At 46.4% G+C, this 16,350-nt stretch overlaps 1 protein-coding gene across 2 annotated transcripts in view; it reads left to right on the top strand.

The window, feature by feature from the left end:
• Positions 1-8,381, top strand: part of PTPN2 (protein tyrosine phosphatase non-receptor type 2) — a 102,447-nt gene extending 94,066 nt beyond the window's left edge. The window contains exons 9-10 of one of the 2 annotated variants that reach the window (XM_058678417.1): positions 1,567-1,668; positions 8,009-8,381. In XM_058678417.1, coding sequence (XP_058534400.1) covers positions 1,567-1,668; positions 8,009-8,030 — 124 coding nt within the window. In that variant the 3' untranslated portion in view covers positions 8,031-8,381. Of the gene's footprint in view, positions 1-1,566; positions 1,848-8,008 lie in introns of those variants that run through there. The other variant, XM_058678416.1, reaches the window with a different exon arrangement.
• Positions 8,382-16,350: the final 7,969 nt, after the last annotated feature.

The following is a 16,350-nucleotide window of genomic DNA, read 5'->3' as shown; positions in this document are numbered from 1 at the left end:
TGATTTAGTCCTCAGTGGTGACAGTAGAGAGGCTGGGCCAGGCTGAAGCCAGGAGACAAGAACTCCACATTCTGCTCTCCCACATGGGTGTCGGGGGCCTAAGTACTTGGGCTATCTTCTGCTGCCTTCTCAGGCACGTTAGCAGGAAGCTGCATCAAAACACAGCAACCTGGACACAGACAAACTGGGCCTCTGACACTGAGTGACCCCACTGCACTGTGACACCAGCCCCTGGGAGTTTTCTACTTTTATCTTTAAAGGCAAGAAGTACTAATTTACTTGTTAACATTTGCTTCCTTTTTTTTTTTTTTTTTAAGATTTATTTTATTTTTATTGGAAAGGCGAAAATACAGAGAGGAGAGAAAGAAGATCTTCCGTCCGATGAGTCACTCCCCAAGCGGCCGCAACGGCTGGAGCTGAGCCAATCCGAAGCCACGAGCCTCTTCCCGGTCTCCCACACTTTCTTTCTTTCTGTATTCTTGGGGAGTCCCAAAGTTCTGTATTCTTGCAGGGTCCCAAATCTTTGGGTCGACCTCGACTGCTTTCCCAGGCCACAGGCAGGGAGCTGGATGGGAAGTGGAGCTGCCAGGGTTAGAACTGGCGCCCATATGGGATCCCGGCGCGTGCAAGACGAGGACCTTAACCACTAGGCCATCATGCCGGGCTCACTTGCCTCCTTTTTAAAACATAATTTTAGGACCTAGTATCTTGGTGGTCAGGAGCTTCTTTTGAAATAAAAATTCTATATTGAGTAGGAAAATAGGAGCTAGAAATATGTGTGGGCAAATGAAAGAATAAATAGCCATCATAATTAGATAGCCTTTGTCAGGGGGCTTTGTGAATTATCAAAGACAATCAGATGTGGGGGAGACCAGTATCTTTTGTCTTCTGCTTGCTACTTAGCAATAAATAAATAAATAAATAAAACCAGCAATCACCAATTCATCTTTCAAGAAAGCAAGTACCTGGGCCCAGTGGCGTAGCCTAGAGGCTAAAGTCCTCGCCTTGAACGCCCCGGGATCCCATATGGGCACCGGTTCTAATCCCGGCAGCTCCACTTCCCATCCAGCTCCCTGCTTGTGGCCTGGGAAAGCAGTCGAGGATGGCCCAAAGCTTTGGGACCCTGCACCCGCGTGGGAGACCTGGAAGAGGTTCCTGGTTCCTGGCATCGGATTGGCGCAGCACCGGCCATTGCGCTCACTTAGGGAGTGAATCATCGGATGGATGAGCTTCCTCTCTGTCTCTCCTCCTCTCTGTATATCTGACTTTGTAATAAAAATAAATAAATCTTTAAAAAAAAAGAAAGAAAGTACCTTGCTGATATTTCAGGTCCTACTACAACAACTACTAATTAACTGAAACTGTGCCAGGAGATGTTGCTGAGTTATGAAGAGTACATCTCTGAGCCAATTTAGAATGTGAGGCGTTTTCCCTTTTGAATTCGAGTTTCAGTAAGATGAAAACTACAGTGATGGGGAGGGGTTTGGGGTTTGTGCGCGACCTTCCGTGTGAGTGCAAATCCTGCTGCACACACACTGCCCTTCACTTGTTTTTATCTGTTCGCAGTGTTCTACGGAAACGCATTCGAGAGGACAGAAAAGCCACCACGGCGCAGAAAGTGCAGCAGATGAAACAGAGGCTAAATGAGACTGAACGAAAAAGAAAAAGGTGGTTATATTGGCAGCCTATTATCACTAAGATGGGGTTTGTGTCAGTCATTTTGGTTGGCGCTCTGGTTGGCTGGACACTCTTTTTTCAACAAAATGCCCTATAAATAAACAGTTTGTGTTGCCAGGTAAGCTTCTGCACTGGTAGCTGACAGTGCTGCGTTAACCACAGAGAATTTGTTAGCAAATGGTGCAGTAGGCTAGACCTCAGCCCCAGGAGCTACCGCAGTCCCAGGCCAACATCTCAGGACTCTTCACTGCAGGTTCCTCAGTCCCAAAATAAAGACACTGGTGTTTGTTCCAAACTGGTCCATTTTGCAGCTGTATTCCTACCTGTTTCACCTGACCAACACCGACAGATCCTTTGTCACAAGGATTTGCTTTTGGAGGCTGTCTGGATCTCAGCCTGCACTCGAGACAAGCAATAAACATTGTGGTTCAATCTGCATTACTAATGCAAAGAAAATGACCTGTACATTCTTGTGTGTAATGTACAATGTACTATTGACATGGGCATCAACACTTTATATTCTCTACCATTGCAGGGTGAATAGATTTTATAAATACCTATTTAAGCTTAATTTTGTAGCTAAATGTACTTTTTAAAAGCTCAACTTGAAATCTGTTACCATAATGAAATAAATTGTATGTTGATTCAACTGTACTGAACCCATTTTCCTGGAGAGAAGTTTGATATAACCAGTTAGAGCTCTAAATAAGCCATTTCTACTACATATTTGCATTTCCTTTATGTCCTACAGTTTTCCCTATTTTAATCAAAGTTTTCATAAAAATATTTCTGAAGGAAAATTCTCCTTGTGGGTTAATGAGATATGATACTGTCCATTTTCCAGAAAGATTTCAATGTCATTACCCTTAATCTATAATTGATAAATTAGGAATTGCGAAGCAAGTTAGCCACAGTTTAGGATCCATGAATTTGGTTTACCAGAGTGAAGTTTTGAAGCAAGAGTGTTTTCATGTTCTTTCTACTTCAGTGACAAGCAGGCCGTATGCAAATCCTTCCTGGTCCCTTTGGCTTCTGAATGGCTCTTGTTACAGCATGCTGTCGAATGAGTCTCTCTGCTGGTTTGAGTGCTAGCTTTCTCTGTATCCAACATTCCGCTTCATGTTTGACTTGTTTGGCTTCAAATAGTTGCCTCGGATTTACTTGCTGAGAGGCATCTCCAGTGTCCGGCATTGCCGTGGTTTTCAAACTCTGCTCCTGGGTTTCTGTGCGGGGCACAGGGCGACAGCAGGACTGCAGCTTTCATTGCCAACCACAGCATCTCTGCATTGCTTCTTGCAACACATTGGATTTCTGCATAAGGCTTGATTATTTTATGCAGAGCACTTCTCATTTAAAAGCAGTTTGAAAACCATTGGTATATATGATATTTGGTATTGATTCGATGTGTTCATTTGTACTGCCAGTGTGAAAGCAGGATGTAGGTGGTACTGCACATTAAATAAGATTGACATAACACGTGCCTGTGTCCTGATTCAGTATTACTGTGTCACCTGACCTTGATCCGGAGAGGAGGTAAGAGGGCCGTTTTTCGTCTGCATTAGGCATGTACTCAGGCACTGAGAACTTCTGGCTTTAGCATGGTATTGGTTTAAAATCTTTCATTTCACTTGGCGTTGGTTGATTTCGCTACACTACAGTATGTGAACAGTGCGAGTCCGATGTGGGTAGGCCATAGGCTGCCAGGGAAGATGGCTGTGCTTTAAACCGAGAGGGAAAGCCTCCTTACAGGAAACACGTGGATAAGGATAGCCGCAGCACCTGTGCTGGACCCAGCATTTCAGCTTTGCTTTTGGTCTGCTGTTGTCCTTCCTGGACGTGTTAGTTGCTATGTTTTTTAAAAGTCAAGTTCAATGTAGTAATCTATTGGTGAACTTTGTTCGAGAGTCAGGTGTCTTCCCACTGCCAGCAGATCTGTGCGCATGGTGTGGACCAAGGAAGTGTTAGAGCGTTAAGTAGAGTAGGCACCACGTACTAATTAGTGCAGACGCATGGTGTTGGGTCGTGGTGCCCACAGCTGTCATCTTGGCCTTTAAATGCAGTGTGCGGGTCAGAGCAGTGGACACAGACAGGGTCCCTGGTCCTGCGCTCTCTGCTAGCTGCTGGAGGAAGACAGGGAACCTTAATGGTTTTGTGTCTAAAGAAATAAGTAAATAAAAACTATATCTCCTTCAGGCTCTTCATACATTTTTAAAGATTTGTTTCATTTATTTTAGAGATTTTCTAACAAGTTTGTTTCTTGAACAAGAAAGGAAATGAAAAACAAAAAAAATCTTGTTGGTCATTTTCTTCTAACAAGAGCTTTGCTGAGCCAAGTAGCACGGATTCTGACTCCTAAGTAACTTGTAGCTGGTCCATTAGAATTGATGATATGGCTCGACCAGTATACATGGAGGTAAAACATAGCTGAAAGCGAAGAACACTCCTTGGGTTTATGTTCAGTTCCCTCTCTGCTTTCAGCATCAGTTCAAGGCGATGGTGGCTCTCCTGGATTGGTCCTTTACGAGGTGCCAAGCACCGTGCTAAGCACTTTTCCTATATTGTCCTAGTTAATCCCCACAGCCAGCTTATGAGGTAGGTGTTGCTATTAAGCGGTAATCATCCTGAGACACCATGGTTTTACTTTCGTGGTGCTGTCATTGAAAAAAATCTTTATTATACGAGATAATATCTTGTGTAGTATCTTCTAAAATTAGGTCATGTCTCTCTTAGAAAATTATCTCCATATAAGCAAAGACCAGGACCTGGCAATATTAGAATGTTTTTGTTGGCCATTGCATATGTAATGAGCACTTACATGTCCAAATTGCCTGCTGATGTACATGTGGAAAAAATCTAGTCCATCTTGATTGTTACTTTGTTAAAAATCTTTTTAATGCAGTCTAAGATCCAAATATATGTAGATATATACCCTATGTAGAGAAATCTATAAGTATAGGTAAATAGTAAACAGAATTGTATATGTGTATTATACTCTGCTATATTATATATAGTGTAGTGTAGGATATACATAGTGTATAGTATACATAGCATTTGTTGCACACTCCCAGAGAGGAAGTCAAGGCTAACCTTCATCCGGCTGTACCGGATGCCTCTTTCCGAAGTTTGGAGCTGGGTACATAGCAGAAAAGGTTATGTATGTTATGCATTCTCAACTATCTAATAACAGTTAATAAAGGCTCCTTTACTTTCAAGAAGACCTTATTTGACTTTGGTTTTTTGTTTTTTAAATTGTTCCTTTAAAAAAAGATTTCATTAGTTTTATTGGAAGGTCAGATTGATACAGAGAGGAGGAAAGACAGAGAGGCAGACCTTCTGTCCGATGATTCGCTCCCCAAGTGGCCGCAATGGCCAGAGCTGCTCTGATTCGAAGCCAGGAGCCTCTTCCAGGTCACCCACGCGGGTGCAGGGTTCCAAGGCTTTGGGTCATCCTTGCTTTCCCAGGCTGACTACAGGGAGCTGGATGGGAAGCAGGGCTGCCGGGATTAGAACCGGAGCCCACACAGGATCCTGGTGCATTCAAGGTGAGGACTTAAGCCACTAGACTGCCACGCCGGGCCCTGTTTTGGTGTTTGGTATTTTGTTTTAGTTTGTTTGCTTTTTAAAAGATTTGATTTACACGAAAGAGAGACAGAAACAGACAGCTTCTATCTGGACTAGGTCAGGCTGAAGCCAGGAGCTTCATCTGGGTCTCCCCTGTAGGTGGCATGGGCCCAAGTATGTGGGCCATCTTTGTTTGCTTTTCCCAGGCCATTAGCAGGGAGTTGGATTAGAAATGGAGCGACCAGGCATGCATGAATCGGCTCCCTATCAGGCATGGCCTCACGTGCGGCTCCACAACACCAGCCCTGGCTTGGATATTTTAGGTGATAAACGCATGGACTCTCATACGTAAACGAGAAATCTAATCTGTTGCTCTGTGCTAAAACTGTGTCTTTTTTGTTTGTTTTCATTTATTTTATTTCATTTTATGACACAGTTTCATAGGCTCTCGGATTCCCGCATCCGCTCCCCATGCCCTCCGCCCTAGAACTGTATCTTAATGATCTAAAATACAGGTCTTGGTGATTGTCTGAATGACTCACCTTGGGGTTGACCTGTTTCACTGACTTTTGCTCCCAGTGTTTTCAGATTTGATTGATGCGTTCTAAGTTTGTTTGTTTGTTTTTTAATAGTAAAGGCAGATTTACAGAGAAGGAGGTAAAAGATCTTCCATCTACTGGTTCAATCCCCAAGTGGCTGCAACAGCCAGAGCTGAGCTGAGCTGAAGCCAGAAGTTTCTTCCAGGTCTCCCACATGGGTGCAGGTCCTAAGGCTTTAGACCATCCTCCACTGCTTTCCCAGGCCACAAGCAGGGAGCCGGATGGGAAGTGGAGCAGCTGGGATTAGAACCAGTGCCCCTATGGGATCCTGGCAAATGCAAGGCAAGGATTTAGTCACTGGGCTGTCCTGTCAGGCCCTGGTTGATTTGTTCAAAGGTGTGTCTTTCCCAGCAGTGTTTCTGTGGTAATAGCAGCAGCAGACCCACACAGTAGACATACTGGACATTGAGCTGTCTCTTGTTCCCTGGGTATGTGGATGTGGCCACATGCCTGGGCAGAAGGAAACTCAGGTTGTGTCAGCTTCCTAGAAGTTCTCAGTCCAGACCCTGCACACTTAACACTGTACCCTGTGTGCCTGGGCTCAGGACAGCCTTTTCATGGCACATCCTCATTCCCTAAACACCTGCAGCAGGCTGGGGAGCTGACACCGGACACCAAGGCTTCAGTGTAGGTCTCCCATATGGGAGACAGAGACCCCACTCCTAAGTCATCTCTGCCACCCGGGCAGAGCACTAGTGGGGGAAGCTGGGATTGGGAGCAGGGCCATGTGTCAAATGTAGGCACCCTGAAGGAACATGGGCTTCCTAACCAGAGTCTGGACCCGTGGGCCAAACCATCACCCCTGCCTTGTTTTGTTTTCAAACAAAAGCGTGAAACAGTTGGAACTGTAATTCCAACCAAAAATACACCAGAACATCAGAACAGCCTGTAATCCAAGCCATTCATATTCCTTTTGGCTGGTCGCATGAAGTTCCTGGGTTTGAAAAAGCAGGCCTTCTGCATGCATGAGAAGGAACTGCGTGTTTTGTAGCAGTCAGAATCTGCAACCACTTTGGCGCAGATGTGGAGATCTCTGTCATGGGTGTCCATGGAGGGTTTTCTTGCTCCAGGGACTCCTCAGCAGAATGCTTTTCTGGCGACGTGGCATTTCTCCATCAGCGTTGTACCCTCAGAACCAAATGGACTAGTGACAACACTCCAGAAGCGCTCAGGATGGTTGCACCTTCCTGTAGGAAGGAGCCAGGGGGCAGAAAGGAATCGAATTCTCAGCATTAGAAGGTTTTGGCGAAATGTGTAGCTGTGGTGTGCGCTGCTATGCGTGTATGTGGAGATAGGGTAGTGAGGAGTATTTAGACTTGGGTTTTGTGGTGGTAGTGAAAGGCGTTAGAGTGATAACACCATCAACCTCCCCAAAAGTGTAGTTCTTTAGATACATTGTGAAATAAGGTTAATAAGTGCCTTTGCACAGTTCTTCCCTCTGTTGTTTAACACTTATTTTTACCTTTTGGTATGAAACGTAATAAATCTGTCAATTATTTTATGTGTGTGTTTTCTTTTACATTAGTAATAACTTAAGTATCATGTCTCTGCAGTTCTGTAGCTGTAATGGTTAGGATTCTCCTTCAGGACACAAACATCTGTTAACAATCTGTGACTTAAAGCTGTAAGCCAACTTTATGTTCAGACATTACGTTGGTAATATTTTTAGCAGTGTTATACATTGGAAGTCCAAATTGGATTAGACTTTTGCATTGAATTCCAAAGTGTTGGTAAGTCTAGCACATACCATACAGTCTTGCCGAATTCTTGTGGGTACCTTGTGTTTTTTGTTTTTTGGTTTTTTTTTAATCCCTTTCTTTTAAACCTGTTTGTCTGTCGATCACTCGCATGGAGAACGTTTCTTGAATAAGACAGGACGGCCTGAACATTCAGAGTTAGCAATTCTTGAAGAAGAATGTGGATTATGGTGCTTTAACATGGGTCAGCTTCACACCACCCGTTCAATTGGAAAATCAAGGACTTGAGTAGTTTTGCCACAGTACCAGTGAAGCCCTTAGTGTGGTTGAATGTGATTATGTTGAATTGATTTTTTTTTTTTTTGGTTGCCTTTTTAGTTTCCTGTTAGTCCTTTCATGTTTGCGTGTGTCTGTGTACGTCCGTGTGTTTGGTAAATACGAATTGAATAGATGACTTCTTATTTTATGTTTTAGGCCAAGATTGACAGACACCTAAGTATTCATGACTTGAGAATATTCTGCAGCTCTAAGTTTTGAACCATTGGTGTGCAAAGCAAGACCTGAAACCCACTCCGGAAACTGAAGTGAGGCTTGCTAAAACCTGTAGATTGCCTCACAGTTGTCTGTTTACAAAGTAAACCTTACATCCAGGGAATGAGGAGCACCCACCAGCAGAAGACCTTGCAGAACCCTTTAATTTCCTGTACTGTTCAATGTTTTTTAATGCGTGTATGAAATGTAGAAAGTTGTAAAAGAAATAAATTAGGAGCGATTACTTTGTATTGTACTGCCATTCCTACTGTATTTTTATACTTTTTGGCAGCATTAAATATTTTTATTAAATAGACTCTGTTGGTTTGTGTGCGTTATCTTAGGAGAGCTCTGCTTCATACAGTCTTTCCCTATGGGCTTACTCTCAAAAAATTTTTGCAACTAACAACAAGTTGAGATGGGTTCAGGTTGGTTACTCTCTGTATCCTTCCCGGAAAATAGCGTTTGTGTTGTAATAAATTGTTCAGGCGGAAAATGAGTAATATTCCTTTCCTTACTTGGCTAGTGGTATTGCCTTAAGGTTAAAATTAATTTCATATAATTGCAGCCATTCATGACAGCTTGGAAAGCCAATGTTAACCCTGCTCCCAATGCTTGGCTTTCCCCAAACAATTCCTGTTATGAGGAAGCCACAGGGTCTCCCCACCCCCATCCCCCCCTTGGGCCGAAGACAGGATTTCACATTCGCACCTTAGTTAGAGGTAGTTTTGTTTTTGCCAACTTGGGAATTCTTACAGTACCGCTCATAAATATGAGAGCACTTTCCAAAAATTTTTGGGAAGTGTGTGGTTTTAATTCCATTTTCTTTGAACTCTGTGATGTACCTTCATCTTTTATTTTCTTGTGCCTGTCTGAAAAATTTGCCTGCCTTTTGTTATGTTCCCTTCGGCCTTCCGTGCCAGGTTTCCCAGGTCTTTGTAAGGAGTCGGTAAACATTGGCCCCAGCCAGATGTTTTCCAAAGGGCACAGCAGGAGCATCTGGAAGAAAGCTCTCTCCTCATCCCCACACACTGCCCCTCTCACAGCCCACCCAAGGTCCTTGGAACTGAGCCTGAGCCACGTGCTCATGCGCTTGAGTTCTTTCCCATCAGCCACTCCCAGCAGGAGCCTTCAGACCTCTTAGACTCCCTGAGGCTTCGCGCATTGCCTCCACCTGGGGGCCTTGCTGTGCATTTTTAACAGGCTTTATGCCTCCAGCCTGTGAGCCAACTCCATGCAAGTTCGATTCCAGCTACTGCATTTCTGATTCAACTCCCCGCTGGTGACTTGGGAGGGCATCAGGGCATGGCCCAACTCCCTGAACCCCATACTTGTGGGAGACCTGGAGGAAACTACTGGCTTCTGGCTTCCTACCAGCCCAGTTCCAGCTGCTCTGACCATTTGGGGAGTGAAACAGCAAATGGGAGATCTCTCTCCTCTCAAATGAAAGTCAATAGATCTTTGAGGAAATGAAGTTACACTAAGCATGGAGCTGTTCATTAGAAGACCATTAGAGACAGCAGAAGGCCGTTAGTGGACAGTGCTGAGCAACAAGAAAATGTTGCAGAAGGAGAAAGTGATCAGTATCAATTAAGAAGATGTGAGTTACTGAACTTGGAAAAATGGGTGTCTTGTTAGGATAACAAGCCCAAGCCCTCCAGAAAATAGAGGCAAAGCACCAGCCCTTTGGACTCCCATGGGGCAAGGAAAGACCCTGTGACAGGGAAACTGCTGGATCCCAGACAGCCACTGTCCCCAGACTTCTGGCTAAGCCACAACACTATGACCCACAGAGCAGCCGCCAGTGCCTGCCAGGGCCACACTCGGTGCCCCAGAAGAGCCTGTCAGTAACACAAAGGCAGATCTGCTGGGACTATGGGTTCCCATCATGAGGGGACCCTGCACTTGCCACTTAAAAGTGAGGAAGAACAGAGTATATTTAGATGTGTTGCTGCTCAGGACAGAGTCATTAGCTGTCTTGCTGGTGGGAGAGGGACATGGAGGCTGAGGTCTCAGAGCCTCTCATCCCACTAACCAAGGGGTCACGGTGCCATTGGACAACTCTTGCCCGTACATGCAGGATCCGCCACTGTGAGGTTGGTTCGTCTGAAACCTGGCAGTGAGGGACTGTCCTGGACACTAACAGAGTGAGAAGAGGAATGAAACACGCAAGATAGAAATTGAGTTTGATGAGGAATCTTCAAAAAATTCATGAAAATTTGTATCATGAGCTGGTGAACGCAAGAATCGGGGCTGGAAGCAGTCCAGGCCAGCTGGACCAAGGTACTCATCAGCATTCTTGTTGGTCAGGTCTGAGGGTGGGCTGGGCTGGGCCAGCCTGCAACACCGTCTGGCAAGTGCAGTCAGGACAGGTGTAGGCCAGGCTGGGTTGGGGTGCAACATTCGACAGCTCACATTAGGGCTGGGATGGGGTTCTGGGCAGGCTGGGCTAGGCTGCAGCACTCTACCCCTTAGCATGAGCCCAGCAGAGCAAGGCTGCAGCGCCTTCTGGCAAATACTGAAGTGAAATGGGTCATGCCAGACTGGGCTGCAATACCCACCCAATATCCGCCCCTGTGATGCTTTCAAAGTCTGGCTTACCACATATTCTATCCACAGCTCAAATTTTCTTCATATGAGCATATAAACGCACTAGTTGCTGGATTCTTGAAAAAAAAATCACAGTGGTATCCAGGCAAAAAGAGCAAGTAGCTGAGAAAGGAAAGGCAATGAGATAATAATAAAAGTCAGAAATTTCGCCTGAATGTCACCTCATTTTTGTGGCTCTGAGCTCACACCCTCAAATGCGCTGTCTCAGTGTGCAGTTTCAAATATTTTCGTTCATTTCCCTGTTACGTTTGCTTGGAATTCTTCTTCAGGGACTCCTGAAGAGATGTGTTTACTCTTCCTTGCCTATCTTCCATATTGTCATTTTTCTCTTGAAATGTGGTTTAAAATTGATTTTTGAGGCGGTGACAGACAGCTCCCATCTCTTAGTTCATCCTCTCAAATCTTGCAGTGGTCAGGGCTGGGCCAGTGGAAGCAGATCAGGAACTCAGCTCAGGTCTCCGCTTCCAATCCAGCTTCCTGCTAATGTGTCTGGGAAGGCACAAGTACACAAATACTTGAATTCCTACCAACCGTGTGGGAGACCAGGGTACAAGAACTGGCTCCTTGGGGGCGGCTTGCAATTCCACACAGCGTGGCAGCTGTGGCAGGATGCCCCTGCCGGGCGGGATCCAATGCTGGGGACTCAGGCCAATGCCACTCCTGAAATGCCACTCCTTGGCTTCTCCAGGCCCAAGAGGAATCTTCCCTTAAGGGTGAGTAGCCATGAGGGGATCTTGGGAACTGGATTAAAGAATTGGCTCTTGAGTTTGGCTTGACACACACATGGACCTAAATGGCTGCAACAGCCTGAGCTGCGGTGGTCTGATGGGATCCAGGGACCTGAGCCATCCTCTGCTGCTTTTCCAGGAGTATTAGCAGGAAGCTGGTTTGGAAGAGGAGCGGTCGGGACTGGAACCGATGCCCATATGGGGCGGCGAAAGCTTAGACTGCTTGTAAGTGCCAGTCTTATCTCCCTCTCTCTCTGTCACTCTGGGTTTCAAATAAAAGTATTTAAAGATAACAAAACTTGTCTGAATCAACTAGTAAATTGTTCTGACTCAGTTTGTACAGATACGGCAGGAGAGATGACGCTTCTTTCCTTTTGCCTTGATTATTAAAAAACGTAAATTAGCCCGTTAGTTGGAGACTAGCGGTGTCTCAAAGGACGATGTCTTCCCTGGAGTGTTCCTTCACCTGCTGGTTGCAGACTTGGCCGTGATGGGGGCCAGGCACCGCCAGCTTCTTTGTCCATGCAGGTATCGCAGGGCTTGGTCCCAGCAGCTCCTGGTATCATCTCAATTCTGCCGCACAAAGAGCAAGTGTATTTGATGTACTGGCTGCTATCAATTTTCTTCACCAATCTCTGGGTGGTGGCACCATAATGGCTTCTGTGTTCACTAAGGAACCGCACCTTACTGCTGGGCTTACACCTGCTGTGCCACCTCGGTCCCAGGAGCTCTTTGTTCTAGAACATGGGATTGGTGGTGTCCCGGAAAGCCCCAAGAGATACCAATTGTAAGTGCTATCTGTTATGGGTGCTACAAGATTTGTCTTCCCCAAAATTGGCGCAGCTGTTTAAACTCTGATGGCCTGTTGCCAGCACTGCAGCACAGTGTGTTGGCCTGTAACACCAGCATCCCATGTGAGCTATGGTTTGAGTCCCGGATGCTCCACTTCTGATCTGGCTCCCTGCTGATGCAACTGGGAAAGCAACTTGAGGGGATAGCCCAAGCACCTGGGCTCCTGGCTCCCATGTGGGAGACTCAGATGGAGTTCCAGGCTCCTCAATTTATCTTGACCCAGCAATAGCCATTATTATAGATATGGGCTAAACCAGAAGATGGAGGATCTCTCTCTCTCTCTCTCTTTTTCTCTCTCTCTTTTTCTCTCTCTCCCTCCTTCTCTCTCTCTCTCTCTCTCTCTGTTAACTCTGCCTTTCAAATAAATAAACACTCTAAAAAACGTAAAAATCAAATTGTTGTCTTACATTGACGCCTGATTGAGGAAGGGCAGAGAAGTGGGGCCAAGGGGCAGGTTTTGGATGACTGGGAATGCGCCCTCAGAGGGCAGTTTTTGTGAGAGGTTTGCGTGTGTCAATTGCTGGTCAGCCCAGATGGTCGCTTGCTCTGTGCCTGCCGCCCTACGATGTAATTGCGCCTCCAGGTCTGCCAATAACCAGCCTCCACTAAGAGCTGGACCACTTGGTGCTGGAGCTTTCTTTTCTTTTCTTTTTTTTTTTATTAATTATTTTGCATTATGTTACAGTTTCATAGGCTCTGGGAATCCCCCCACCCCTCCCCACGCCCCTCCTCCCTGGTGGATTCCTCCACCTTGATGCAGTATTACAGTTCAAATTCAATCAAGATTCTTTCCTTGCAAACATATACCAAGTATAAAGTCCAGCTATTTATTGTCCAGATTGGTTGAACAGTCTCTTGGGGAGACCATTTCTGGTCCGTTGTTAGAGCTGGCAGAATATCATCCCATTCAACCAAGAGTCCCAACATAACATCAACAGCAATTTGCAACATTATGGAATTGACATGGTTGTGAGTAACCAGTATGTTACAAAAAAAAAAAAAGAAAGAAAGAAAGCAAGTTCTTAACCACAACCTATGATTAGCCCATTGACATTTCAGTTTTAGTTTTATATACAGAACCGACTGCTATATACCTTGAAATGGCTATAAGGTACCATTCAGCTGTCTTGTGTCTATTTCATTTTAGTATTTAGCCATTTGTTGTGTTGAAGTATAATTTTGCTGATCTTGGCAGATTTTAGGGTAATCTAGACTGACTTGTAACTGTAACAAAACATTTGTCGACAATTAAGGTGCTGAACATTTTTTTGTTTGTTTGTTTTTGGGGGGCGGTGTGCAGGGAAATCCCCAACACCATGGTGAGGAGTGACTAATCTTTGTGCTGGAGCTTTCAACATGATATCCATAACTGTGGGAACTAGGCTGACTCCCAAGAAGGACCAGAACCTCAACCCTGATGGTCACCTGCCCCGTACCGGCATCTGATCTCATTAGGGGCCACAGAAGGGCAATGCCTTTCCAGGAGCTTGTGTTAATTAAAAGCTGGCACCTAGCCGTGTGCTCTCTGCTTCTTTCCTCTATACTAATGCGAAACGACAAGTGATGTGAGAGGCCAGGGAGTTACCCCCCTCCCCCACTCCCTGCTGGAATTCAGCCTTCTGGGGTGTGATTCTCAGAAAGAAATCTTGGCCCTGTGACTTCAGAAGATACGGGTTTGGGATTTCTTTTCAGGCAGTCCCAGATGTGTGCACATTCGAGCTGAGAATTTCTGAGATCACTTTACAAAGTTTGTGGGACAATGGAAAGATGAGTACAGGGCAGGAGATTGGGCCTCGGGATCAACCCACGTACTAGCGGGGGTGTTGCATCCTTGATCGGAATGCCTGAGTTGTAATCCTGGCACCAACTTCTTGATTCTAGCTTCTTGATACTGAGTTCCCTAGGAGGCAGCCTAGGACCACTCAAGTCATCGGATCCCTGCCACGCCTGTGGGAGACACAGATGGACTTTCTGACTTCCAGCTCCAGCCGAACCCAGCCTTGGCAACCTGCATTATTTGGGCAACGTTAGAGTAGACAGAAGATCTCTGTCTGGGCTTCCTTCTCCCTGCCTCTCACTCTTAAGAAAATAGTAAGCTTCTTTTGGCACAGAAGTTTGACATCTTCGTACAGATATTTCAGAACATGTTTTCTTCAACTCTCTGGGAGACCCCTCCCAGCGCCTTGGCCTGCTCATTCTTCTCCAGGTTCCCCTGAAGCAAGCACACTGTGCTGTCCCACTCTGTCATCCTTAGCTCTCGGTCCTTGCCTCCAACAGGCATTTGCTTCCAGGAGTCTCTGGAAGGAGCTGCTGTGCCACTCACACCGCAGACGACCAAGGTCACCATGTCCACTGGAAATCCAGCCTTTATCCTTCACGCTTTGTCAGCTCAGGCACCCAGAGATCCAGAACGATCCAGAGAATTCATCTTTAAGATTCTAAGGGAGCAGCATTGTGATACGGCAGGCAAAGCAAGCACCTGCAACAGTGCATCCTGTATGGGTGCCAGTTCCTGTCCCAGCTGCTCTGTGGGTGGGGGAGGGGAATGATCTTTCATCGTCTTGTTATACTGGAGCGCGCCAGGGTAGAGGAACACCACACACTGAAAGTCCTTTCATCGCTAATGGTCAGGAGTGAGGTCATGTCCCTCCTCGCCAAATCTCTTGCAACAGCATATTTAAAGACAAAAACTAGAAACTGGGAGGGGCTCGGGGGAGGGGAGGCTGAGCTAATTCAGAACTAAGGGAAGAAAATGACCAACTGTGACTAACTTTGAAGCTTTTGTTGCTGAGCCAGGTGAAACTCATTGTTTTCCTGATGCTGTGTGAACAGCCTATCCAGGTCCAATCACTTCCCACACAGGATGTAGTTTTCTCAGATGGGCTATAATCTCACAGGTGGGTGGGTACGTCACCTAAGAAGGACCCAGCTTGTTGTGGCGTCCCTTATGTCAGGCTTTCAATCTAGTTCATTTCCCAAATGACTGCGAAGTCTAAGGCTAGACTGGGCCAAGGTCCTAAAGTCAGGAGCCTGGAACTCCATCCAGGTCTCCTACATGCGTGCAATGGTTCAAGCACTTGAACCATCCTCTGCTGCTTTCCCAAATGTATTAGCAGGAAGCTGGATCTGCCATGGAGCTTCCAGTTGCAAACTAGTGCCTATATGTAGGCACTGCAGGCAGGGGTTTACCGTGCCGCACCAGCCGTTGCAAGATCCCTGTGTCCTGCAGGGGGAGCTGATGTCAGACTTGACCCATGGCTTGGCTCAGGAAGGGTGGAGCAGCTGGGCCCAGCTGTCTTTTTCTTTCTTTTTTCTTCTTTTTTTTTAAAGATTTATTTATTTTTTTTTATTACAAAGTCAGATATACCGAGAGGAGGAGAGACAGAGAGGAAGATCTTCCATCCGATGATTCACTCCCCAAGTGAGCCGCAACGGCTGGATCTGTGCCGATCCGGAGCCAGGAGCCAGGAACTTCCTCCAGGTCTCCCACGCGGGTGCAGGATCCCAATGCATTGGGCCGTCCTCGACTGCTTTCCCAGGCCACAAACAAGCAGGGAGCTGGATGGGAAGTGGAGCTGCCGGGATTAGAACCTGAGCCCATATGGGATCCCGGGGCGCGTTCAAGGCGAGGATTTTAGCCGCCAGGCCATGCCGCGGGGCCCGGCCCAGTTGTTTTCTAAGGTCAGGTAGGTGGCCATGTGTGTGAGCTAGGTGATGCCCCTGCTGCACCATTGTTCTTATGTTTACCTGGTTAGCCAGGAAGGTACAAGGATGGGATATGGCGTTCGGTCCGGCCAGGCACACATGCCATTGCCAGCACAGTTTCATTTCCACACCAGGATGAAACGGTCGAGAGGACTCTGGGAACAAGATTAGCGAGTCTCTGAGACACCACAGTCCGGAGACAGCACGCAGTGCATTGTTCTCAAGTCGGAGAGGTGGCAGCTCCACCCGTTCGAGGCTTTCCCACACTCCTGCCACTGGCACTGGGGGATCACAGAGGTGCTGCCCATGGTGAAACTCCTCTGAGCTGGGGAAGGGGTAGCATCCTGGGCACCCCTCAGAGTCAGCCCCTGTTCTCTGATCCTCAGGGAG

This window comes from Ochotona princeps, chromosome 21 (genome assembly GCF_030435755.1).
Source record: "Ochotona princeps isolate mOchPri1 chromosome 21, mOchPri1.hap1, whole genome shotgun sequence".
Lineage (NCBI taxonomy): Eukaryota > Metazoa > Chordata > Mammalia > Lagomorpha > Ochotonidae > Ochotona > Ochotona princeps.
Note: the sequence above shows the minus strand (reverse complement) of the source record. Positions and strands in the feature narration are given on the sequence as shown.